The sequence below is a fragment of the Mustela putorius genome, unplaced genomic scaffold, assembly GCF_011764305.1.
Source record: "Mustela putorius furo isolate JIRA1106 unplaced genomic scaffold, ASM1176430v1.1 tig00000083_pilon_pilon_pilon, whole genome shotgun sequence".
In the NCBI taxonomy this organism is placed as follows: Eukaryota; Metazoa; Chordata; class Mammalia; order Carnivora; family Mustelidae; genus Mustela; species Mustela putorius.
This window is the reverse complement of record NW_025421273.1, coordinates 22,079,623-22,106,844: the sequence shown is the minus strand read 5'-3', so window position 1 is coordinate 22,106,844 and position 27,222 is coordinate 22,079,623. Positions and strand designations below refer to the sequence as shown.

At 43.8% G+C, this 27,222-nt stretch overlaps 1 protein-coding gene across 2 annotated transcripts; it reads right to left on the bottom strand.

Annotated features, from left to right (window-relative positions):
* Positions 1-226: 226 nt before the first annotated feature.
* On the bottom strand, positions 227-26,305 carry BST1 (bone marrow stromal cell antigen 1). Of its 2 annotated transcripts, XM_004773388.3 has the most exons (9): positions 26,026-26,302; positions 23,791-23,917; positions 21,554-21,689; positions 19,063-19,145; positions 15,910-15,986; positions 14,845-14,937; positions 10,407-10,493; positions 8,304-8,363; positions 227-1,198 (listed from the first exon to the last, which is right to left on the bottom strand). In XM_004773388.3, exons 1-9 carry the CDS (start codon positions 26,184-26,186, stop codon positions 1,099-1,101), a joined length of 924 nt encoding a protein of 307 aa, XP_004773445.1. In that variant the 5' UTR covers positions 26,187-26,302; the 3' UTR covers positions 227-1,098. The 2 variants fall into 2 exon arrangements, with proteins under 2 accessions (XP_004773445.1, XP_044931740.1); XM_045075805.1 differs by lacking the exon at positions 14,845-14,937 and having other exon boundaries at positions 26,026-26,305.
* Between the last annotated feature and the right edge of the window lie 917 nt (positions 26,306-27,222).

Genomic DNA, 27,222 nt, shown 5'->3' with positions numbered 1-27,222 from the left:
ACATTCAGGTCCCCACCACAATCAAGATACGGACACAGTTTCTCCCTCCCCCCAAACTCCCTCACATTGCCCCATTGTAGTTACCACTCCCCCCAGTCCTAATCCATGGCAACCACTGATCTATTCTCCATTCCTATAGCTTTGTCATGTAAGTTGAATAATATTGGTATGTCACCTATGGGTCTGAATTCTTTCATTAGCAGAGTGCATCTCAGTGTTACTCATGTTGCTGCATATACCAATAGCTGGTTACTTTATTTTGCTAAATATACAGAGTTTTGCTGAGTATTGTATAGATGTACCACAGTTAGTTCATCCATTCACTGGGCAAAGGACATTTGGGTTAGTAAACTTGACTTTTCCCAGCTGAACGATATTCCATCCTACAGATATACAAAGCAATATGAGGACAGTTCCCTATTATTGGACATTGTGAGTTTCTCCCCTACCATTATATTTAGCCATTAAATGAACAACTTTTTTAAAAAATTAAATCTATTTGTTTGACAGAAAGAGGAGAGGGGCAGAGGGAAAAGCAGACTCCCCATTGAGCAGGACCCTGAGATCATGATTTGAGCCAAAGTCAGACACTTAACTGACCAACCCACCAAGGCACTCCTAAATGAACATCTTTAAACATAAATCTTTGCATGACAAATATATATGTATATATATATCTTATACTATCTTAAGTATATATCTTAAACTATCAATAAGCATGCAATGTGCCCCATTGAGGATAAAAGAAAATATAGAAAAATACACAGATTTAGTTCTATTAGAATTTCCTAAAAATATTTTTTATAGAGCATCAGTCTGGATCTCAATGCTTTGCACCATTATGAAGTAAGAAGCTAATAACTTGCTTTAATTCTAATGCAGCAATTTTAACCTGTTCAATAGGACTAGAAGAATTTCCTGTCTCTGAAATCCTGAGCATGTGTATCATTGAAAAGCCCTCTCAGGACATTGTTTTCCCAGCAGGAAGCTTCATCAGACAATGGAATCACCTGATATGCACAGAACAAGAAGAATGAATGTGCAAAGGGCAGGCTTCAGGGTTGGGGTAGAGTTAGGGCCACACAGCAGAGTTTCTGGTTACATGTGAACAGCTGAAGCCAGAGCCACTAGGAAGGGAACAATATGACTGGCACCATGTTCTGCCCAGAGAGGTGGGATTTCTCTAGATGCAGCTGCCCTGCAAATCAAAAGGGAAATAAAGAAAATTTCAGTATTGGTGTGTGGCTCCTACTTTCAAAAATATACATACATGCACAGTGCAGAAAAAATGAAATAGGACAGAAAGTATAAAGTGAAAAGTAAAAGTGCCTTAGACTCCCCATTCTTTTTTTTTTTTTTTTAAGATTTTATTTATTTTTTCGGGGCTGGGGGGAGAGAGAGAGAACGAGCGAGCATGAGTTGGGGGAGGAGGAGAGGGAGAAGCAGACTCCCGGCTGAGCCGGGAACCCAACTGGGGCTCCATCCTAGGACCTAGGATCATGACCTGAGTCGAAGGCAGACGTTTAACCAACTGAGCCACCTCGGTGCCCCACAAACTGATTCCCCATCCTTGCTTTCCACAGAGAATCAGTGTTGATGGTTTGAGCTGGCTTCCGAGAAATATGACTTATGCTTACTGTGCGGATACCTACACAGACCTTCACGTACCCTTTTATCTAACACAAATGGAATCTGCACCTTTTTTCACCTAACTTCAGATTTTGGACATATATCTGTATTATACATTTTAGTTACTTCATTCTTTCTCATGGATGAAGTCTTACTGTATGGACATACCATAAAGGTAGCCAACCTCCTTACTGATGGACATTGTATCACTGGAGTTTAACTAGTGTGGAAAAATCCGTCTTGCCATTAAGACACCAAGAGAGGACCTGGCCAAAAAAATGGACTCCAACCAAAGCAAATACAGTCTGACCACTGACTGAATTTTTTTAAATGGAAATTACTGAATTTTTTTAAAATTACTGAATTAAAAAAGTTAAAAGATACATTTTTTTAAAAATCATGAAACAATCTAGTGTTGGCTTGGAAATTTATTCCATGGTTTTAGACTCCATTTGAGTGCTGATCACCCCTTTCTTGCTAATGTTTATTGCAGCATTATTTACAACAGCCAAGATACAGAAGCAACCTAAACGTCCATCCATAGATAAATGGATATGGAGGATGTGGTGTACACACACACACACACACACACACACACGCGCGCGCGCAGAGGAATATTACATAGCCATAAAAGGGATGCGGTTTGTTTTTTTAAATAATTTGCAACAACACAGATGGACTTAGAAGGTATTATCCTAAGTGAAATAAGTCAGACCGAGAAAGACGAATACCATATGATTCACTCATATGCGAAATCTAAAAGAAAAAAACAAATGAATAAAAAAACAAGAAGTAGAATCAGACCTGTAAATACAGAGACAAACTGATGGTTGCCAGATAGGAGGGAGGATGTGAAAAATGGATGCAAGGGGTGGAAGATACAGGCTTCCAGTAACAGCCTGAATAAACCACAAGAAAGAAAAAAAAAAAAGGCACAGCATAGGGAATATGGTCAATGATACTGTAACAGACTTATCTTGTAACAGATGGTAGCTACACTTGTGGTGAGCACAGCGTAAGCCTATATAAGCCTGTTGAATGACATTGTACACCAAACTACACCCCCCCAAAATTTTTTAATAAAAACAAAATAAAGCCCATTAAGCAGCTGCCTTTGGCTCAAGCCATGGTCTTCTGGTCCTGGAATGGAGCCCCATGTTGGGCTCCCTGCTCAGCGGGGAGTCTGCTTCTCTTCCTGCTCCTCCCCACCTCCATGTTGTCTCTCTCTTTTAATTAAATAAATAAAATCTTAAATTAAAGGAAAGAAGTAAAATAAAATAATCTTAAGCAGTCTACACATTTGTACTAGGGCTCCTCCTGCTGGACATTTTCTACAATTGCACTTCTGATTCAGTTAACATTGCAGACTTGGATTTACTAAAAATAGATTTTTTTCTTTTGCCCTAAAATAATTAACAAATACAAAGGTAGGTATGCTTATTCCTTTTAAAAAATATTTTTAAGGGGCGCCTGGGTGTCTCAGTGGGTTAAAATCTCTGCCTTCATCTCAGGTCATGATCTCAGAGTCCTGGGATGGAGCCCCGCATCGGGCTCTGCTCAACAGGGAGCCTGTTTCCTCCTCTCTCTACCTGCCTCTCTGTCTACTTGTGATCTCTGTCAAATAAATAAATAAAATCTTTAATATATATATATGTTTTAAAAAGATGTATTTATTTATTGTGGAGAGAGAGAGCAGGGAGGTGCAGGAGAGGGAAGAAGGAGAGAAGCACACCCCCTACTGAGCACAAAGCCCAGCACAGGGCTCCACCTTACAACACTCAGATCATGACCTGAGCCGAAATCAAGAGTTGGACACTTAACCAAGTGAGCTTGTGTTTTTTCTTTTAGAAAAATAAAATATTACAGAACAAGACAGTTATACTGAGGGTCTCCATCCCAACTGAAGTTCTCACTCCCTTTCCTAAAAGTAACCGCTGATAGCAATTTGGAGTTCATGTCCTTAGATCTATTTCATCACTGATGTTCATTATCATGCACAAATAGAAACACAGTTTTGTTTTCCTTTGCTTTCCATGACTGGGTTCATGTGCCTTTACATGTCGCATTTTATTTTATTTTATTTAAAGATTTTATTTATTTATTTGACAGAGAGAGAGATCACAAATAGGCAGAGAGAAAGACAGAGAGAAAGATGAGGAGAAGCAGGCTCCCCGCTGAGCAGAGAGCCCCATGCGGGACTCGATCCCAGGCCCCTGGGATCATGACCTGAGCCGAAGGCAGAGGCCCAACCCACTGAGCCACCCAGGCGCCCCACATGTTGCATTTTAACTTAAACTTTTCTGACTATGTGAGGTTGTGCTTGAGGGCAGCTTTCATGCAAAGATAAAAACCACTATTTGCAATTTCATTGGCTTAAAAATTTAATTCCAGCTATTAAACTTATAAATTCAAAAACCTTATTTCCCCATAGATTTCTCTATTAATTTTGAATCATATTTTTCTATTTAAGAATCTTCCTGAGGGCACCTGGATGGTTCAGTGGGTTAAAGCCTCTGCCTTCGGCTCAGGTCATGACCACAGGATCCTGGGATCGAGCCCCGCATCAGGCTCTCTGCTCAGCAGGGAGCCTGCTTCCTCCTCTCTCTCTGCCTGTGTCTCTGCCTACTTGTGATCTCTGTCTGTCAAATAAATAAAATCTTTAAAAAAAAAAAAAAAAGAATCTGCCTGGCTGGCGCAGTTGGTAGAGCATGCAATTCTGGATATCTAGGGCTGTGAGTTCAAGTCTCATATTGGGGCTAAAGCTTATCTCAAAGAGAAAGAATAGGGACCTCTGGTAACTTTTTTAAAAAGTAATCTCTGTACCCAACATGGGGCTTGAACTCCAGAACCTGATATCCAGAATCTCATGTTCTACAGACTGAACCAGGTGGGTGCCCCTTCAAATGACTTTAAATGAGCAGAACTTCCTCAAATACTTGATTCTAGAAAATCTAATAAGAGTATTAAGTTTAATTTCAATTCTCTTAAACTCTCCATTTTTGGCTAAAAACTTAGTAAAATATCTTATAACTTTCAGCTAAAAATCCCAAAAACCTGGCAAAGAAATCAGTTATTTAATGGTTACATATATATACTTGGAATCACACAGCTATTTTTATATGCTAAAATCTGTAAAATGTTGCAAATATGCAAGTCAGTCCTAAACTTACCACAGAACTATTAATAACGTGAGTTGGATTTACACAAACAGCTGATTGTTCCATTCTAAACTTTTGCAGATTAAAAGTCCTTAACTCCATTATTCCTAGCCAAGTTGAACTTGGAATTCCCACTTCTGTGTCCTGGGGTGTGTTGGAGGAGGAGAGATAACTCACTTTAGACAGAGAATTTGGGCCAAGATGAGAGATTTGATGTTTCTCCTTGACCCTGACTGACAAAGTGAGTCCTTATTTCAATAACATAATTACATGTTTTCTCTTATCTTCACCAATCCAGGAGATTATCAATTGTACTGAATTTTTGGCCCACACAGGAGCCTATAAGCCTTCAAGTTTGTTTTCTACATGTTTTTTCACTTGAATTGTTCATGAGAGTTTTTCCAATTGCTGTATGATTATCCTACCACTGTTGCCCCTGCCTAGTTTTATGGAGATTCAATCTACATATAGTATCTACATTATATTCCACCCAGTAAATGTAATCCCTTCACAACCATTCACTTCTCATTGGATATTTAGGTCCAGCTCCCAATTCTTACACCTTGGATTCAGTATTACAAAGAATGCTTTGGTGAACATCTTTGAGCATACAGGTTGCCCCCACATTCTTTAGAAGAGGGTACTGGAAGTACCCTAAGGTCTGACTTAAGCCAAAAATTGTGAATATCTTTATAATTCCTGATATATATTGTCAAATTGCTCTCCCAAAGCAATTTACAAACTTACAATGGCATCAAGCATTGAATAAGACCTTTAAAATATTTTTTCACTGTTTTTGGCTAAGCCTAGTCCAAGAGGTTGAAGCGAAAATTGTACCTTATTAAATTTGTATCTCACTGTTACTAGAAAGATGAAATTATTCTCCATATTTGCCACTTGGGGATCTCTCCTGCAAATCATCCATCAATATTCTTAGCTAAGTTGTTTAAAGAAGGTATCATTGGTAAAATTCCTTCCAGGGCAATGAAAGTGGAAGAAAACCTGGCAAAGAGTGAAAGGCAGTTTTCTTCTTCACATTCAGTGGAATGGGGAAAGAAGTGTCATACATCAATCTTTTCAACAATCGCTGGAAGAATGCCCAAAGAGCAAATCAGGTACTTTAAATCCCTTCCTCTCTGCTGTGGTGTGAACCATAGTGACATTCTGAGGTGAAGTGTTTTTGTGGGGGAAACAAGAACTTGACATGCAAACTTGGGTTCTGTTTCTGGCTCTAGCCAGTCCCGAGTAACTTTAAGAGATCGTTAACCCCTTCAGCATCCCTGATGGGGACTGACTTGCCCTCCTTTCAGGAATGTGGTTGGAAAGAAACAAGATGATGCGCTCATGTCCAAAGTCCCCACCTAGAAAGTTCTGAGGACCAGTAAGGAGAGCCACCTCATTCACCTTACACCTCCTGTAGTAGAGGAGGTAAACTGAGGCACAGGAGGCCAGGGTGGAACCACCTGCCTGTTTCATAAATGGTCATGTACAGTGCCATGGTTTCACAAAAAGAAATTTTGGAGGCCCTGGGTAGCTCAGTCATGACCTTTGGCTCAGATCATGATCCCAAGGTCCTGGGATCAAGCCCCACATTGGGCTGCCTGCTCAGCCAGAAGCCTGCTTCTCCCTCTCCCACTCCCCCTGCTTGTGTTCCCTCTCTCACTGTGTCTTTCTCTAGCAAATAAATAAATAAAATCATTAAAAAAATTTCTTAAAAAATAAAAGAAATTTTGCATGATTTGTATCTATATAAAGTTGACAGTTGGCTTAAGACAGCAAGGAGTAAAAACATAGACATAAGTTATGCTGTAACACTATGGATATCTGCCTCTCCGGGCCTTTTGAAGTCCTCAGTTCACTGGACTGCTTATCCTATTAAGTCCTCCCAGCAATCTTATTCTGCCCTTTCTCCACCTAAGTGAGCCATTGGTTTCTGTTTCTTGCAATCAAAATCTGCACACACCAGACACATCTTCAACTCTGTAGGACATCTGTCATTCCTTTCAACTGCCTGGCCGAATTAAGACATTTTTTGTCTCAAATCCATGCCTCCTCAGAGTAGAAACCAATCATTTGTCATTCACTCATTCATTTATTCATTCCTTCATTCTAAGCACCTACCCACTTGTAAGCTACCTGCTAATCTCCTGGGACACATGCATCACTGAACAGGTGAAAGTCCCTGTCCTTCTGGGACTTATGTTCTAACATGTGGGAGACAAGCAGTAAAGAATAAACTTAATGAGCAAATAAGCTGGAAGATGAAAAACAGTATAAAAAGAAAAATAGGGGGCGCCTGGGTGGCTTGGTGGGTTAAGCCTCCCTCTGCCTTTGGCTCAGGTCATGATCTCAGGATCCTGGGATGGAGCCCCGCATCTCATCAGGCTCTCTGCTCAGCAGGGAGCCTGCTTCCCACGACTCTCTGCCTACTTGTGATCTCTCTCTCTCTGTCAAATAAATACATTTAATTTAATTTAAAAATCTTAAAAAGAAAAAAAAAGGAAAAACAGAACAGCATGAGGGGTTTCACAGAGCAGTCGATGGTGTAGGCTGTAATTTCAAATATTGAGGTCAACATAACTTCACAGAGGTCAAATGGGAGCTAATACAGTAGCTGAGACAGTTAACCACACGGACAGCTAGGGGAAGGACTGCCAGAAGAATGAACAGTACAGGCAAAGGCCCAGGGGCAGGAATGTGCCTGGCATGTTCAGGAAGCTACTGCAGCTGAGGCGCAGAAAGGGGAAAGGAGCAGAACAGAAGACGGAGAGAAAAACGGGCCAGAGCAGGCTGTTTGGCTCTGGCTCTGAGGGATGTGGGAGCCACTGCAGAGCCACAGAGTTGTGAGCAGACAAGCCACATGACTAAGAGGTTGAAGAACTACAGTCCAAGAGTATGTTTGGAACTTTCCCTAATGAACAGTTAAAATAAAAGGCTAACTCTAGCAGCTGGGTTGCAAAGAAGTCATGAGGGATGGGACAAAGTGGAAGCAAGGAGATTCATTCCGGTCTACTCAGTAATCCAGGTGGACAACGACCAGGCAGGTGGTTCCAGTAGGTGACTGCATATTCTTTCCTTCTCTCTCTTTCTGTGTCTGTCTCTGTCTAATGGACTAGTTATAAAAATTAACAAAATATTCTATGTATCGCACACAGCACAGTGTCCGGCATGAGGCCCTGATTAATATTCTTGCCCTTATAGATGAAGAATGGATCCTACGGCCATCAGGGAGCACCCACCATGTGCCAACCGCTGCAGCGCGGCAGGATCTCCTCTGCCCACATGGACGGATGGATGTCACCTGGCCTGGGCATATATTCTCCAAACCCACACCTACCTAGCAGCTCAGAGAGATGGAGAAGAGCAAGAACACAAACCTTACTCGGCAGCCAGGTCATTTTAGGGATGGGTGTTAAATTATAATATGTTAAATTATATTATAGTTCATCAATGTGTCAATGGTTAAGTCCTGGTTATCTTGGAGAAGCAAGGAGGTTGGGTCAGACATCTACTTACGAATTCAAGACACAATCAGGATGGGTGCTGTGGTCCACACACTTTAAGAGCTTCACTGGTCTATGGTATGAAAAGAAAGAATATTTAAGGGATTATTTAAGTGATTTTCACTCATCAAACATTTATGGTGTGCAGGCAAAGCACTGGGGACACAAAGTCTCTGACCTTAAAGAACACACATACTTTTTTTTTTTAAGATTGTATTTATTTGAGAGAGAGAGCAGAAGCAGGGGGAGCAGCAGGCAGAGGGAGAAGCAGGCTCTCCTTCGAGCAAGAAGACGGATGCAGGGCTCCATCCCAGTATGACCCCAGCTGAAGACAGTCATTTAACCAACTGAGCCATCCAGGTGCCCCCACACAAACTGTTTCTTTTAAACAATACTAGCTAGCATTTACTGAGCACTTATTTTGTACAAAGAAATCTGATTATGGATTTTACACAGACCATGTCACTGAATCCTCTCAACAACCAGATGGAGCAGGTATTACCATCTCCAGTTTATAGCTGAGAAAGCTAATCAAAGTAATTTGCCCAAGTACACACAGTAGCAGTGGCGGAGCTGAACTTGAACCTTGTAGGCACACGCCAGAGCCCAAGCATGGAACCACTTCCGTAAGCATGGACAGTCTTGCTTGGAAAATCCTCTCAATGAGGTCTTTGGCCAGAAAGTTGGACTTGAGGGACACAGGTGATGGCTAGTGCCCAGGTCCAGCAAAGAAGCTGCATGGTTAGAGGGAGAAGATGCAGAGTCCCGAGAAGGCAGGGAAGCAGAAGTGAGAGAGGGGCTATGGGTGCCTGGGTGGCTCAGTCGGTTATGCATCTGCCTTCGGTTCAGGTCATGATCCCAGGGTCCTAGGACAGAGTCCCACATCGGGCTCCTTGCTCAGCTTCTCCCTCCCCCTGCTCATGTGCATGCTCTCTCTCTCTCTGACAAATAAATAAATAATCTTTTTTTTTTTTTTTTTTAAATAGAGGAGCAGGATAGCCGTGGCACATGGGGCACTAAGGAGGCAAGCCAACAGGGGTTCTCTATTGGCCAGGTGGCTGGAATAAAAACAGGAAATGCATTGTTCGATTTACAGAACTTGTCTACTCTCCAGTAAAGTCTATACTATAGAAGTATTTGTTCTGAGAATAGTTTGTTGCTGCTGTTTTCTGTGCCCCTGCCCCCCCCCCCCAAAGTCATTGAGTTTTATAGAGTCTGGCTCAATGCAGAGCTCACAGTAACCAACCAGGAGGCAAGAGAGGCTCAGAAAAGAGAAGACCAGGCCAAAATCAACTCCTGACGGCCACAGGACAGAGGACCATGTCCCCTGAATTTTGTGGGGCAAGTGGCTGTTAGTTACATCTGGGTTGGAGTTTGGTGCATTAATCTTGGTCCCTCTCTCATGGTAAGTCTTTCATGTATCTCCTCTGTGCTCCCAGGAGCAAGACAAAATCCCAGCTGAATACCAGCAGTGGGAATAAGGACAGCTGAGCCAGACTTGTAAGGGAAGAGCCCCAAAGAGCAGCACAGCTGGGGACAACCCCACAGCATGTGAAAGCAGTCTGAGTCTCCGAGCCAGAGCCCAAAGCGTCCTTTAGGAAGGGAAGGGAAGGACGCTTTGGGCTCTGGCTTGGGTCGCCACACTTGGCCTGATGACTTACAAAGACAGCCTCCTCGAGGGAGTTCCTGAGCCAAAGCAAACTGGTCCTAAATGTGGAATTTTTAGGCACAATTTTCTCCATCATTGAGCTGTGTTGGCAAAGAACTGCCTCTTAAGACAAATTTATGAAAATCTGGTGCTTTCTTGTGATGAGCACTGGGTATTGTATTGACATGTGGAATCTCTATATTGTTGACTTCAAACTAATTTTTCACTGTATGTTAACTAACTAGCATTTGAATAAAGACTTTAAAAAAATAAAGTTACATCTGGTGCTTTAAAAAAGGAAGGATTCTATAGTAGAAAGAAAAGAGCATCCTTCAAAGCAACCTCACACCCAGTGACAGCCCAGAAGGCACAGAGCTGATCCCAGCAGAACACATTCAACAACCCTGTGCCCTCCAAATTCACTGCTTCACCTTTGAAATTGCACACTGATTACGATATACCACCTACAAGTGATCATTTATACAGCTGTACTGAAAACCCATTTTCTTCAGTCTCTCTTCCAGGATTTTCACAGTGCCTTCTCCACAGGATTCCCTAAAATATAAGAACATATAAATAAAATTAAAGCCGGGGAAAGGAAGCTGTTTCTGGGTGAATTAAAATTTTCTATGACCAGATTCTTCCCGGGTTATTCTCTTCTCTAAGGGAATACGGAGAAGCACCTCCAAAACTGCCGTTTCCGGGAAACCCGCGGCACCCCCAGAAGGCGGTGCACTGGGGACCAAAGCATGCAGGTTCAGCGGTCCAACGCATTGGGAGGGCCCGCACTGGCGCATGCGCATTGTGCCCCAGAGCGCATCACCACCCCAGCAGTCAACACTCCTCAGTGACACGCCCCAGGCCAGCACAGTGCTGCCCACTTATTCACCAAACAGTGTGTGTTAGGTTAGGCTTTCATGAAAACAAGAACATACAAATCAAAAATTATCAAAAGAATGCAAACAAACACAAAGAAAAAGAAATCATCCCAGTCGCTTATGATCAGGACTAAAGGCTGCTAACATTTTGGTGTATATCCTTCTAAAAGTCTGAAATACATTCATTCCCGGAGACTTTTAAAATATAATAGGGGGTACCTGGGTGGCTCAATGGGTTAAAGTCTCTGCCTTCCGCTCAGGTTGTGATCCCAGGGTCCTGGGATTGAGCCCCCGCATTGGGCTCTCTGCTCCGCAGGGAGCCTGCTTCTCTGCTACTTGAGATCTCTGTCTATCAAATTAATAAATAAAATTTAAAAATATATATATAATAGGCTTCTGGTGTCCAGTGCATTTCGTATTCTGCTTTGGCCTTCGTCTGTGTGTGTATGGATGGATAAGTGTGCCACACACAGACCTCTCTGCTGTTATTTTTAAATTCCTGCATGGTCTCTCTTACATAATCAGAACATGATTCATAAAACCAGTTCTCCTTGTTGACGATCAAGGTTAATTCCTATATTTTGATGACTAAAACTAACTTTGTTGAAGCTTCATTCTCAAACACATCCTAATTCTTTGCTTCCTTAGCATGAATTCCTGGAAGTACTTTTTCTGGTACTAAGGTTTTGAATTCGATTTAAGACTTCTTGATGGTCTTAAAGCAAAAAAATGTAACCGAGTAAATCTGAAAATCTAATTGGCTTTATTCAACGATTCAGTGATTCAGGCATAGAGCAGCATCCTTCTAGTAAACAGGCAGGTGCTCTGAGAAGTCCTTGAACATGGAAGGCTTTGTATCCTTAGGAGCGTGAGACAGGGAAGTTACTAGCGAAAGAAAAGAAAGGATTATTCCAGGCCAGGTCATCTTCTCTTTGCTGGGAAGGGAGAGGGGCAGATTTAGTGTCATTACTGTTGAATCCCCCAATAATGGGTCCCTGGTCAAAGGAGCAAGACTGATCCAACGTGAAGGTCAAGCAAAGCTTTATTTCGCGCCAAGCATCAAGAACCAAACCGATCTTCAAACAGACGGGTCTGGGCCGCCCCTTACAGGCAGGGCGACCCCTCCCTGCCTCACAGACTAACTTTGATAGAGCAAAGGTTGGGCCTGGCCACACACAGGTGGCCAATGAGATTGTAACACACAGAGAAGGCTGCACAGTCATGCTAGGTCACACACAGGTGACCAATTGAACTACAATTCACCCCACAGTAGCTATTTGAACTAGCCTATCACCTTGGTCAGAATTGGCAGGGCCCACACTGCTTGGTAGCTAGGGAGACAGTAGGCGCACTGTACTGATTGGATGTCTCCACCTGACCCGACTCATCCCTGCATTTGGGCCGTTATTTCCACCTGACCTGACCCACCCTTGTGTTTGGGCTTTGTTACCTGGGACTGGTTTCCCCGACTTGCTTTTAAGTAAGTTCCCCGGGTAGGGCAGGGTCAGTTTAAGTTTTATGGCATAAATAACAAAATGGCTGTTCAACGGAGGTGGGGCTGCTCTGGCTAAAAAGGCCTTTACAATTACTACTGGTCAGGAAATTTCAAACTGACCTTTGAAAGGTCACATTTCTGGGAGAGGCTGAAACTTGGTTTGCTACTGTGGGGAGAAATGACTGTATTGGGGACCCACTGTTACTTTGTTGTTGTTGTTAAGGAAGTATAGTTGATACACAAGGTTACATTAATTGGGCCTATTGTTTCTTTTCCAGCCATAGGCAGTGCCAAACAGCACCCTCTGCTGGGCACACCAACACCGTGTGAGTGTTCATTTCCCCACACACTCATCCACCGGGAGTCTTGCTCTCCTGTGGCCATAATTCAGCAGGGGCAAACAGCACGGATGCAATAGCGCCAGCTGTGAGAAGCAGGCATGGCATTCATATCTCCAGCAAGGCCTGCCTCAGTTTACCCAGAATGAAAAGGGAAACAGCCTCCCCACTGTTAACACTAATGGAGATGGAGTATAGAGTGGAAATGAGTGACTGGAAGAAGTTTTCACAAAAGAAGTGGAATTCTAGGTATTACAGGAATGATGAGGGCAAGGGGTTGAGTGACCTCAAGTTTTAGAATCTAGCTAAAAAATGGGATGAAGTTCTCCTGGATGAAGTTCTTCTCCTGAGCTAATTCTCAGCTCATTACTGAGAATTTTTTAGAAAGCAATACTGTGGTGGTTTCAGGACACCTTGATATAGAGGTCAGTGGGTTATTTTACTATATATATATTTTAAAATAACAGCAGTTAAAACAAAGCCAACCACAATTGGGTATCAGCCAGGATGTGGGAAACAAAGGCAGAAGAAACTTGATGCATTTCCTTACCGCCCACTGACAGATCCTCGAAACAGGCAGAATGACGTTCCTCTAAGAGGCTCAAATGTCTCTAAGTTAATACTTTGCTAAGGACAAAAGGAAATCCCAGCCCAAACCTCCCTCTACACCCCGCCACTCCCCGGACGAGTGTGACTTTCTGCCAGGAAACTCCCAACTATCTTAATGTTAATGTCTTGCTTAAAAACCACCTTAACTTGACAAAGGCAGGCCTCTGGTATCTTGTAGCTTCTCTTTAGCATATGAAAATTCTTTTGAAACTTCCCTGACCTCACCCTCCCAACTTGTAGGTATAGAATGGGTCACTCCCGCTTGACCCAGATGCTGCTCTTTTCGCCCACCAGTCCTGTCCCCACGCTTTAATAAAATCACAGTTTTGCACCGAAGATGTCTCAAGAATTCTTTCTTGGCCGTCGGCTTTGAACCTTAATATCGCCTTTCCTACATCAAGCCATATTGTTTTTAGCTCTTTGTCTATACGTTTTGTTTTTCCCTAAAATCTGAGCAGTGCAGGACCCTCATTTCCTTAGCTCATGACCCATAACTCCAACTCTGCAGTACAAACATACAACCGCGAGCTCTGGGCCCTTTTATCATCTCGCCTGTAGCAGAACTGTTGGTCCAAGATAATGCTGAATTGCAATTTCCTTATCTCACTAAAGATAGGTTCAAAGGGCAAGCTGTCTCTCATAGACACGTTAAAACAACAAACGAGCATAATTTCTAGACAAAGATGAACTTCCCATAGAAATAAAAATACTATACACTGTTTTTTAATGCAACGTAAGTATAATTTGTCTTCCAGGAAAAGAAATGCAGATTGTGGTAATACTACATAGTAAGTAATTTGCAAATTTAATCTCTTAAGAGACAGGAAAAAATAATCGCTCATGATGCAGTGAGTCTTAGAGGGTTCAGGGAGCCTAAAATGGGGAAGTTGCTAAGATTCTCCCCATACATACTCACTGGGGTTGGCAATACTTTTCATCGATGCTCTGAAGAGCAAGGCCCCAGCAGGCCTCTGAGGCTTGACATGGCTGCACTTGGACCGGGCTGGGCGTCCTTGGCTTGTCTCTGAAATCATCTGGGTTTACATTTCTTACCCTCCGTTTTTTCCAGCAATTCTCCTCGCTGATGAGAAGAATGAGGTCAGGCTTGCATTGATCCAGGGATTTTCCAGAAAATATGGATCTTAACAGTTTCCTTGCTCAGTTATCTGAGACCCAGTTGTGGAAATGATTGTTCTCTGAGAATAAACACTTCATTACAGAGTCCTTGTGTCAATTCTGAGAACTCCTGGTGGGGGCTTTCTAACAACCAGGAGAAGAAACTGGCTTTGACTCACACAAACGCATCAGGAACTCTCCTACCCAGTGCTTCCCAGGAAGCTCAGAAAGGAACACCCTTTTCCTGGCTGAGAACACTAACTGAATAAAGGAGGTAGATCCTCTCTGGGCTCAGGACTGGTTAGTGGCATTTCCAAAAAGTCAAGACATTGTCTTTCTTTACCCATGACATCAGAAACAGAAAACGCTGTAATTTCCCCAAAAATGAAAGTGTAAAATGGGCTCGAGTATAGCATATTCAAGAGAAGCATGTTTGCACAATTACCATCATTGGTAACATGCTGACTTACACTTTTGGTTTTCCGATTTCATGCATAACCCAGATCTCAATTCGTGTGATTTTATCCTTCTGCAAGTAGGGAATTTCAAAATCTGCAAAAAACCTGAGAAACAGGAAAGACAATTTTTTTGGTAAGATTTTATTTATTTATTTGGGGTGGCGGGGAGAGCGCAGAGGGAGAAGCAGATTCTCCACTGAGCAGAGAGTCCAATGCAGGGCTCCATCCCAGTACTCTGAGATCATGACCTGAGCCCAAGGCAGGTGCTTAACCGACTGAGCCACCCAGGTACCCCAAGAAAGACAATTTTAAAAAAAGATTTTTATTTATTTAGAGAGAAAGAGAGCAAGCGAGTGAGAACACGGGCATGTGAGCAGGGGGAGAGGCAAAGAAAGAGTGGGAGAAAGAATCCCAAGCAGATTCTACGCTGAGTGTGGAGGTCACCTGAGATGGTGACCTGAGCCAAAATCAAGAGATGGAAGCTTAAATGATTGAGCCACCCAGGCACCCCAACATTTGTTTTTTCTTTTCTTTTTTTTTTTAAGATTTTATTTATTTATTTGATAGAGAGAGAGATCACAATTACGCAGAGAGGCAGGCAGAGGGGGAGAGGGAAAGCAGACCCCTGCTGAACAGAGAAACCAATGAGGGGCTTGATCCCAGGACTCTATGAGATCATGACCCAAGTGGAAGGCAAAGGCTTAATCCACTGAGCCACCCAGGCACCCCCACCCCAACATTTCTTAAAGTCCTAAAGCAAGAGGATATCTTTCCCATTTTAATTTTAGTTATTTGCACATTACTTTTGTTGGAAAGCTTCCAGAGTGTTCTATGGGAGTATTTTTGGCCTTTATTTTTAGGTTATTTATTTCATTCATGCATTCATCAGCTATTAATGGCAGAGATGTATAGATGTGGCTCTGACCTCCAGTTCATTCAACTGTCTTTGCTTTACCTGAATTTACAGAAGCAAGCATTATGCTGATGATTAAGATGATTTTCTCAAGCTTCCATTAGAAAAGACTAAACACACATCCTGGCGTTCTTTGCTGTATTTGTTGATGTTGGTGTTCTTACCCTTTAACAGGATAGGCTCCTGATGGCTCTGAACCATTCAGCATGACAGAGATCACTCCAGAACTCTCCCTTGCATACTGTAAGAAGAAACAAGCATTTTGATTAAATTAACATGTTACTTTTTTTCAGCAATGAAATGAGCAATTTTTAAAAATTGACATTCCTCAGGTGAGCAAGGATGTACTAAATTTGACATCTCATACAGCTGGTAGGGATGAAACTGGCATCTTTTGGAAAGCAAATTGCTTTGAAATGTCAAAAACTCATAGACTCTGTAACTCCATGGCAGAATCTACTCTTGGAAAACCATGTGAAATAATCAGTTTCCAGCACTGTATCAGCTGGAATAGACTAAGGTATGCTGCCAAACAACCTCAAAATCACAGTGGCTTTAAACAACAAAGACTTGGGGCTCCTGACTGGCCCAGTCAGTTAAGCATCTGCCTTTGGCTCAGGTTGTGATCCCAGGGTCCTGGAATCGAGCCCCGCTTCGGTTCTCCCTGGTCAGCAGGAAGACTGCTTCTCCCTCTTCCACTCCCCCAGCTTGTGTGCCCTCTCTCTATCTCTCTCTGTCAAAAAAATAAAATAAAATAAAATCTCAAGCAAAGTAAAAGCGACAAAGATTTATTTCATGCTCACACTACATCTTTATCACAAGTCCACTGGGGTTTTGTTCCATATGTCCTCAAGCTGATGAAGAGTCCGTATCTACAAAGTCATTGACTGTCAGAGAAGGTAGAAGTTGACAGTGGCAAATCACTGACCAGTTTTGAAACACTTCTACCCAGAAATCACAGTCACTCCCTCTCACATCTCACTGGCAAGTCATAAGAAGTCACAGGCAAGTAACATCAACAGGCAGGGGAATGCAAACCATGTTTGCAGGAGATGAGGCAGACATATTTTGCAAGCAGTTCTAAGGACCATCACAAGCACTGTGCACAAAGGCGTATACTGCAGCCTTGTTTGCAAGCCATCTAAAATAGTGAAGAAAAAAGAAATAGCAAGTAAGTAACTCATAGTACTTAAGTGTCTGAAATATTAGCCAGCCATTAATAAAACTGCTAAAGATTTGCAAACATAGAGGAAATATGGATTTACAAAGCAAAATGCAATATTAGGAAGAAGCAGCATGAGCTCTACTGTGCTAAAAATAAATAAGCAAAAGTCTGGGAATATTAGTCAACCCCCCAAGTTTCCCAAGGAAGAGATGGGTCCAGAAAAAGTTCAGAAATCTTCACTTCAAAGTACTACCAGAACATTCAATATCCCTGGTAAGAGGTTTATATTGGAGTGAGGTGGGGGGCTGGGAAGGCAAGTGGCACTGAGATAAGCCCTGGCTGGACCTAGTGATGCCCAATACCAGCGGCAGCAAACCAACAACACACTTCGTGTCATGCATGTCGCAGGGTGATTCCAAGCAGTCAGTGCTAATGGTCATGGTCAAATCCACAAATGCCAAGGTCTGATGACCATGCTGCTGAAGGGATTGCCTTCAGGCAGTAGTAGGCATATATGTGATTAATTTTCTTATCTGTATCTTCTATTATTTGTCACTTTTTTATCCTGAGCAGCTATCACATTGATAAGAAAAAATGTAATAAAAAAATGCATGCAGATAAAATGAAGTTGTATGATATAGTGGTTGAAAAATTTGTTCCCTGGCTCCTCCACTTATTAAGCTCTGGAATAAGTCTATGTAATAAGTTGAACAGGAAGAAAATACAAAAATAAGTCTGCCTAAGTTTCTTGATCTCTTTGTGCCTCATTTTTCCTATCTGTAAAACAGGGGTCATAAGGGTCCCTGATCTCACAGGATTGTTGTAAAGATTAAATCATTTAAACTAATAATTATTGGGATACCTCAATAGCTCAGTAAGTTAACCCTCCAACTCGGCTTCAGCTCAGGTCATGATCTCAAGGTCATGGGATCAAGCTCTGTGCCAGGCTCTGGGGCTCAGTACAGAGTCTGCTTGAAATTCTCTCCCTCTGGCCCTCCCCCCGCTTGTATGCATGCTCTCTCTCTCTAAAATAAACAAATGTTTAAAATCTTTAAAAAACTAAATAAAAATAAAACAAAATAGTAATTATTAACATGTATTGAATACTCCTCTGCTACAGTTCAAACCCTTTCCTCATCACTGAACTACCTCTCCTTGTGCATAGATGATCCAGCACAGTCTAAGGGCTCATACGATGTGAGCATGATTCTTAGTTCCTTTACGAGAATGCTGACACTGCCCCTAAGTTGCTGCTAAATGATGCCCCCATAACCTCCATGAGGGGCTCTGGCAGCCCAGCACTCAGGGAGTGGAGTCTCCACCGGAAATGGAGCCTATGGGTAGTGAGCATAAATGGGGTGCTCCCACTGGAGCAGCAAGGGAGCTCAGGAATGAACAGTGACTTTTGCCTAGTGTTGGCCCTCTAGCCGGCTCCACCGCAGCATGGAGGAGGATTTAACCAAAGTCATCTCACTCTGATCAACAAGGGACCCTGTGGGTACCTGAAGATCCAGCATGGGACAAAAAGGGACATGGCCAGCCCTGACAGGAAGTTGGTGGTGGTGGATGGCAGGACCCTGAAGTCCACTGGCCTCCCAGTCAACAGAACTAACATTTACTAGATTGTCATCATCTCTGGTGACAGTATTCCCTGACGAATAGACCTTCGGTAAGGGGCCATTTCTGTGTCTCCAGTTATCTTCTCCTCGCCTGTCACCCACCACCTCCTAACACCTCCTCTATCATGAATAGCAGCCTTGGGGACATTTCTGATGCCCATATCTGGATCTCAGGTGTCCCAGCGTCTCACATGAAACAGGTGCCACCCCTGATTGCTTTACATGGCAATCAAAATCATATTGCTTCCAAAACTAAGAGCGGCCACATCACAATAGTAGTAATAGTGACTATTTAATATCCTCATCTACACGAACACTCACTGAATATGTTGGCTGCACTAAGTATTTAGGCTCCGTAAGTCCTCACTCCTTTATGGAGTAGAAGGCGTGAATCAGAATGTGGTGAATGTGAACAGGAAGACAGCCTCAGAGACGTTAAATCACGGCCCAATGGTTCTGTCTCTGAACCCCTCCGTTCCGTGTTCACATGTCCCACATGTGCTCAGCCTCCCAGTCAGCCTTCCCAAGCTCACCTGCATAGAGGCCCTTTTCCAGAAAGAATCCACAGCGTTGTTCTCACAATCTTCTGATGTAGGGCAGGACTGGTAATCGAGCCCTGAGGGGAAAGCAGACAGACAGTGTTTCATTTCAAACATTGCATCAGAGAAGAATTAATTTAAAACATTTGCTGACTCCATGAAATCTGTATTTAGCCGGTGTTCACGAGTTTGATGTTCACAGTTCTGCCTACCCGATCCACAAAGGGGAAAAAGCTGTGTTGAGAAGACAGGTGTCATTTTGCTTCACACAAATGTGAGGAAGGCAAAGACCCAAGCAGTTGGCTAATGAGTGAGGCTGCCGACCACTCAGCATCATCATGTCAGCTCGGCTATTTCTTTACTGAGGTTCCAGTGAATTGATTAAAAAACAAAATAAAACAAAACCTTTGCTCTGCTGGGTGAAGTGCCTTCTATAGTTAGCCCTGGTCTTGGAAGTAAACGCAGCAAAGATACACCAAGAAAGTGATAGTCTTTAGCCAGAAAACAGAAATGTTATGACATTTAAACGTACAAAGTATTAAAATGTATTACATTAAAAAAATTCTAACAATGGGGCACCTGGGTGGGCTCAGTGGGTTAAGCATCTGCCTTCGGCTCAGGTCATGATCTCAGGGTCCTGAGATGGAGCCCCGCATTGGGCTCTCTGCTCAGAGGGGAGCCTGCTTCTCCCTCCCCCTCTGCCACTCCCCCTGCTTGTGCCCTCTCTCAAATACATCAATCGGATCTTTCCTTCCTGGAGGACAGGGATGGGGTTAAACCTCACAGGCTCTAATCTGGTTTCCTTGGTCTTTCTGGTGACCAGCCCCCATGTGAAGCCAAACAGGGGCCCCCAACCACTACTCATGTCACTATCACACACAAGACAATCTTATTACTCCTCACATTCCCAGGGTTTTAGGAGCCGTGTGCCAGGAACTGGGGACAACCACCGAATATTTGTGATTATACCATACTCTCCCTTCCTTCACATTCTTTTTCTCACACTCCACCTATCTCTCCTGCAAGATAATCAGACTTCCTGGTCACTGTGTATCGGATGAAGGGCCACATCCATTGACCTGAACCCTGCAATTTTCTATCTCCCTCCCAGTGAAAGCCCCATGCCATCTGGCTCTCCTTTATTCTTCTACCCTCACAGCCTATTACTTACTGCTGTTCCTTAAATATACTAGACGTTACTTCTTTGCACTGGCTGTTCCCTCTTTCAGGAAATGCTCTTCCTCAACTCCTTCAGATCTTTGCTCAAATAGCTTCACAGCAAGGCTTTCTCTGGACATGAATGTGAACCTGCAACACTGTCCTTCCTCTTCCTCCCGCTTTCTACTTTCTACTCTCTTTCCTGTTTTGTTTCTCTCTGTCGCCCATGTAATCTTATGGCACACTACTTGACTTGCCTGTGTCTTGTCTTACCTCCCCATCTATAATGTAAGGATGGGGTATTATTTTCCTGTTTTTTTCTCTGCTGTGTTTACAGTGCATAGAGGCAGAGAACAGGTACTCTATGACTCATAGTTGGATAAAGGAATGAATGGAGGAGAATACAGAGAAATGAACTTAGGCTAATTTTTAAAGTGATTCCAGTCCCTAGGCAGGAAGAATCACCAATTTTCATGAAGGGAACACCTCCTTCCACCTCCTTTCCTGTTCACCCTTCAAGACTCATTGAGAACCAACAGCTGGTGGGAAGTTTCCCAGACTGGTCTAGGTGGGTGTCTCCAATACTGCTTAGGATCTGGCCTTTCCTGCATCAGAGCACAGCACGAAAGAAATGACCCTCACAAAGCTATAAGCCCACTGAGGATGGGGACTGCTCTATCTCCAGGTCTCAGAAGGATCTGGATGCATTAGGAGAGTTTTTCCTCACCACCAGGCCAGCTCTTGTGACTTTCCCTGTGATTTTAATCTTAAAACATCTCTGGTACCTGGAGTGGCATTTAAGTGCACAAACTTCACAATCCATCAGAAGAGGATTAACTGCTGGCCCAACTCCTTCAAGTGACTTAATCTTCTCAAACTTCAGTTTCCCCTTCTGGAAAATGAGAATCCTGAGGCCAGGTTGGGCAGGGCAGGGCAGGGCAGGAAGCATGTGCCCTGGAATCAGACAGTCTGACCCTGCTGCTTTCTAGCGATTCACTCCTCAGCAACTTTCTTAATCTTGCTGTGCTTCAGTTTCCTTATTTATCACAACAGGGATTAGGAGAGGATTTATCTGCTGCTGGGGCTGCTGCAGAGATTAAATTAGTTAGTAAATGTCAATATATGCTTACAGAGTAGCCGGCAAAAGTAAGTGCTTTCTCTCTACTATTGTTATTATTAATTATTATTATGACCACCTACATCAGATGATTTAGGGGGAATCAAATGAGACAAATGCATAGGAAAGCATTTAGCACAAATGGCAAATGCACAGTATCAACTTAACCAGAAGCTCTTACTCTCCTTGTGATTTGTCCAGGAGTCTTACCCGAGGCATTTTCCTGTCGACACCAGCTCAGAAAATCTCCAATCCTCCCGTATAGAACACTGCACAAAGGCAAAAAGCGAAGTCCATTTTCTGAGTAGCTAGTGACCAGGAGGTGGTTGTTTTCCCAGAACAGGGACTAAGGAAAAGCAAACACAAAATTAACATGAAAAATCAAAGCAGATTTTGTTTCAGCCAGGCAGTCCATTTCTTTCTTTATTTTAAAAAAGATTTTATTTATCTGTCAGAGAGAGAGTACAATCAGGTAGAGTGGCAGGCAGAGGCAGAGAGAGAAGTAGGTTCCCTGCCAAGCAAGGAGCCTGCTGGGGGACTGGATCCTAGAACCCTGGGATCATGACCTGAGTGGAAGGCAGAGGCTTAACCAACTGAGCCACCCAGGCATCCCCAGGCAGTTCATTTCTTATTCAACTCTTGACTTCTCTGACAACAAGCAAACTTTGTCTTTGTTTGCCCCTTCAGAGAGTGCTATGATCTCTCCTCCATCATTCCAAGGGTATCCTGCACACATTTAAAAAAGTACTTTCCCGGGACGCCTGGGTGGCTCAGTTGGTTAAGCGGCTGCCTTCGGCTCAGGTCATGATCCCAGCGTCCTGGGATCGAGTCCCACATCGGGCTCCTTGCTTGGTGGGGAGCCTGCTTCTCCCTCTGCCTCTGCCTGCCACTCTGTCTGCCTGTGCTTTCTCTCGCTTCTCTCTCTATGACAAATAAATAAATAAAATCTTTTAAATAAATAAATAAATAAAATAAAAAAGTACTTTCCCTGTAGTATATACATATGTATTTTTAACCTCTGGATTTAAAAAGATCTTGTCGGTCTGTCTGATCTTGGGCAAGGCATGTCAGAGCCCTCTGCCTCAGTTTCCACCTCTGGAAAATGGAGAGCATGAGCCCTTTCTCTTCTTCCACAGCCGTGTTCAGGAGGTTATGTCACACAAAGAGTGTAAAGTGCCTCAGATATATGCTACTTTTATATATTTATATTTATTTATGCCTCAGAAATATGTTACTTTTATATTGTATTTTATGATCTCCACTATAATGCTCAGTGTTTTCAGATAACACTAACAGAAATAACAATAGCCCTTTCATGATCTCATCAGACCCTCAGCAGTCCAACTGGACTATCCCTAGACTGGAAACTTCCCAGAGGGCAGGGGCTGTTTTGTTCCCCACTGCAGGTGTCCTCCAACCTTAGCACAAGGTCCAACACATGGAAGGAGCTCAATAACTATTTACTGAGTTCATCAACTAGCACTAAAATCTATGAAAGAGAACATTTAGGGCTCCTCTTTTTACTGGCGGGGAGGCAGCAAGGTTCAAAATGCAACATATTCTTTTTTTTTTTTAAGATTTTATTTATTTGACAGACAGAGAGCACAAGTAGGCAGAGAGGCAGGCAGAGAGAGAGGGAGAAGCAGGCTCCCCGCTGAGCAGAGAGCCAGATGTGGGGCTCGATCCCAAGACCCTGAGGTCATGACCTAAGCTAAAGTCAGAGGCTCTACCCACTGAGCTACCCAGGTGCCCCTCAAAATGCAACATATTCTTAAAAATTATTCTTTTTCGATCTATTGTCTCTGAACCTTCTATCTCCATTTGCAAATTAAAAAAAAAACAATGTTAAGATTTTTTCATTGGTAAACATCAATGTTACCTGATTTTACAATGAAAATGAAAACTATGTCGTAGAGAAACAAAGCTATCTGACTTTTTTTAAACTCAAGGTATTGTTCCAAGTGAGCATTTTATGTAGATTTTCTCATTTACTTTCATTTTATTAAAACTCAGAATACAGACATGGTTTTCTTAAAGAAACTGCTACTGAACAGCTAGAACTTTAAGGTCCCTTAAAATAAAGATTGGTCTTCAGGGAAAATACTGAGGGTAAGGGTCCTCTGAGCCACTTGGACGTTCAGGCCTTTGGGGCCAGTTAGGACACAAGTTATTCAAAATTGGCTAGGGGCAGAGCCCCAGGGGAAAGGTGTGGCAAGATCCTTCTATAGTGATTCCCCACAGAAATTGTTGCCTTAGGAAAGTTCCTTCCGCCCAGACAGGAAAGAGACCCAGGATTGCCACTGAAGACAAAGATGCCTTCCCACCAGAAAATTCAGGGGAGTTTGCTACTTGATTTTTTAAATTAGCTAAATGTAAAAGAGGGGCCTGCAGGGTCGCAGACCCCTGGCACCGTCTATCTCTATAGGGACGGAGAGGAATGTTTTTACCTTGTCTCTGGGAATGGAATGTCTGGAGAGGTCAATAAAACGGTCGTAGTCTGAGGGAAGGACGGAACAGGGATCCTTAACCAGCACCACTTTGAAGGCTTCCCAGATAGCTGTGCAGTTCCTGCCCCTGTGCAGCACAACACATTTAAAAAAGAAAAAAGAAAAAAAAAAACACATTATGAGGTGTCATGAAGTACTGCCATTTCTAAATACTCCAACAGTTTTCCGAGCAGTTTTGCCATTTATTAACTCTGCAGAACTGGGCAGAATAAAGACCGCTAACTGTCCTGTCTTGTGCATTAACACCCAGTCAGAAGAGAAGAAAAACCTAGGTGATAGATTTGGGAATCCAATGGTGGAAATGGCTTTCAGACACTGTGGCACACATTTTTCAGCGCTAAGGAACAGAGTCTTGGCAGGATCTCCTGGAGATGAACACAAAAGGCACTTTGCTGGAGGATGACAATCCCAACAAACCATTCAGGCTCCCAATGCCAGGGGCCTCTCCATTGAGACTTAAGGTGTTGCAGAAAAATCATTAGACCTGCGAGAGACCAAGTGACCCTAGGAGAAGTAGAAGAACTCGTATTTATTTTACGCCGGAGTACCCAGCTGCGCTCATGCTCCGAGTTCTGGGCCCCTGGCAGTGGGTTATAGGGCTTTTATAGGGGGCTGCAGTCAGTCAGGGTCCAAGGGCTATGCTGACTACTGGTAGGTGGGTTTAAACTGGGGGCATAGGAGCTGCTTTGGGTGGGAACAGTAGTTGCAGGGAGCCTGGGGCAGGAAGCCGGTTTACAGGAGCAGAAGCAGCTGGTTATCTCCTGATCCCAGTAGGGCTTCTGGTTTTCTTTAACTTCTTGTCAGTAACTTTCCATCTTCTGGGGGACCCCCCCCCCCCGGGCGGGGGCACATTGGTCAGGCCAGTGACCAGTGAGTTAGTTAGGGATAAGGTTACCAGGGACCACAGTGAGAAGTTAAAAGGAATACACTGTTTTGTTCCTCCAGCATGTTCATTTGTCAGGTTCGCAAATCCTGTAAACTGCCCCATTTCTGGGAAACCCCCAAGTCACTTAAGAATGCGGCAGATGTTCTTGGGAAATTACAGAGCTCCGCCTTCGTATGCAAACCCCTTCAATGCCTTGCTCAAAAGATTACAAAGGTTTTACCACTAAGTTCTTCTGACCAGCTTCCTCTTTGTAGGGAGTTAACTCACCCAGATGTTGCTGGCTGGCAGCCTAAAATAGCCCCGAAGTTTATGTTAGAGGAGATAGTGCTTTGAGAACTACCTCCCTCTCTTCCTTACTTGCGGTAAGTAACAAACTGTCTGCTCAAGCCGGAAGATTTGGGCTGATCTATTGGCGGACACACCTCCCGCCCTCACCCTTTGCTTTCAGTAACACTAAAGCAGACAGGACGCCCTCTGGTGACAGCCACACTCTTCAAGTCCATCCTAGCATTCCAAAAACATTTCTGTTTTAACTGTTTCTTGTGGGGACTGGGTAATGTGGCTGCTCCTTATATTATTCTCTGCTCTTTTTATTTGTCTGAAATGAAACAACAACAACTACAACAACAACAAAACTTGCACAAGAAAAAAAATTATGAAACCGAAAAAGTAGGTCCAAAGAAGGAACAAAAGTTAGAAGAACGGGGGTGCCTGGGTGGCTCAGTGGGTTAAAGCCTCTGCTCAGGTCATGATCCCAGCGCCCGCATCGGGCTCTCTGTTCAGCAGGGAGCATGCTTCCTCCTCTCTCTCTGCCTGCCTCTCTGCCTACTTGTGATCCCTGTCAAATGAATGCATAGAATCTTTGAAGAAAAAAAAAAAAGTTAGAAGAAAGAAATAAGAAGCACTGTGCTGGCAAGAGTGACTCAAACTCATGAAGTCCTGTAGGTTTCAGAGAATCTGAAACTCTAATTCCCCAAGTCTCTGTATTCACCAATTTCCAGGTCCGCCATCCCGGGTCTGACCATTCTGGCTAAGCATACGCGCACGCGCGCGCGCGCACACACACACACACACACACACACACACATTCTCATTCTCTCTTTCTCTCCTTATCCTTAGACGTACCACGCTCTGCTCTTGGCTACCCGGACCTTTAGAATCCCACCTCCCTCGCCCCACCCCGCGCATACCTCTCGGGTGGAGAGACCCCTACCCTTTAGACTCCATCTGCCCCTCCGAACAGCCTCCTCCTCCCCTCTACACTTTCCCGCTTCCGGGGTCCTGCTCACCGCGGGTCCGGATTCACCAGGGCGTCATACTCCGCGCACCGGCCCAGGATAATGCTCTGGAGGTGCGGTGTGGTTCCCTGCCCGCGCCAGCGGGCGCCCGCAGCGCCCGCGACCACCAGCAGCTGCAGCAGCAGCGAAGGCGTGAGCCCCCTGGCTGTCATCGCCGCGACTCGGTTCCTCCAGCTCTGTCCCTACTGACTCACTTTCCATCCTTCGCCACCGTCCCTCCTCCCTCCTGCCTCGCCGCGCAGTGAGGCCCTCCCAACACCGCTCCCTGGCTTTCAGCCTCTGCTAGCTGCTTCAGTTCTAGAATTGACTTGGGACTTCACTGGTGATAGGATTCTTGTTCTTGGCTTTTTTTTTTTTTAAGATTTTTATTTTTAAGTAATCTCTGTAGAGAGTATTGGGTATACGAAGGTGGGGCTCGAACTCAAAACCCGGAGATCAACAGTCGCATGATCTAAGGACTGTGACGTTTTTGCTTTTAATTGCGGTATAGTTAACATTCAGTGTTATAGGAGTTGCAGGTGTACGACGTAGCGACTCATCAGTTCCATACACTACTCAGTGCTCACCCCTCACCGCCGCCCCCGTCACCATAGGTTATTATATTCCCCGGACTCTACATCTCTGTGACATATTTTATAACTTATTTATTTTATGTACCTTTTAAACTTCTTCAGTTATTTTGAAGAGGAAAATGGTACGCACAGCAGAATCAGGCCAGGGGGTCCCAGGTGATGGAAAGTTACTGACAACAAGCTAGAAATAACCAGAAACCCTACCCGGAGAAAGAAAAAACCAGCGTCTTCCTCTCCGGTAAAGAGGCTTCCCGCCACAGGCTCCCTGCACTATTGTTCCTGCCTAAAGCAGACCCCGCCTTCCCAGTTTAAACCCACCTACCAGCAGTCAGTATAGCCTTTTGGACCCTGACTGCCTCTTTTCCCGCCCTGTAACCCACTGCCCGGGGCCCGGAACTCGGAGTACAAGCTCCTCTGGGTCCGAGCATAAAATAAAACCGAGTTCTCCTGCTTCTCCGAGTGTCACTTGGTCTCTCGCAGGTCTGATTATTTTTCCGCAACATTTTTAGAGGTGAGATTCCAACCGTTCCAGCGTCTTGAGCTACAGGCCGGGATGGCTAGACTGCACCAGGGCAGCAAGGAAGTCGGGGATCCAACCGAGGGGGTGGGCCACAGA

Excerpts from the sequence above, each read along its gene's own strand:
- BST1 (XM_004773388.3), bottom strand. The coding sequence starts at position 26,186 with ATGACAGCCAGGGGGCTCACGCCTTCGCTGCTGCTGCAGCTGCTGGTG. Across the intron at positions 23,918-26,025 it reads CTGGTGAATCCGGACCCGCG|GGGCAGGAACTGCACAGCTA; the intron begins GTGAGCAGGACC and ends TGTGCTGCACAG. Across the intron at positions 1,199-8,303 it reads CCTGATTGTGTCTTGAATTC|GGCAGCTGCATCTAGAGAAA; the intron begins GTAAGTAGATGT and ends TTTGATTTGCAG.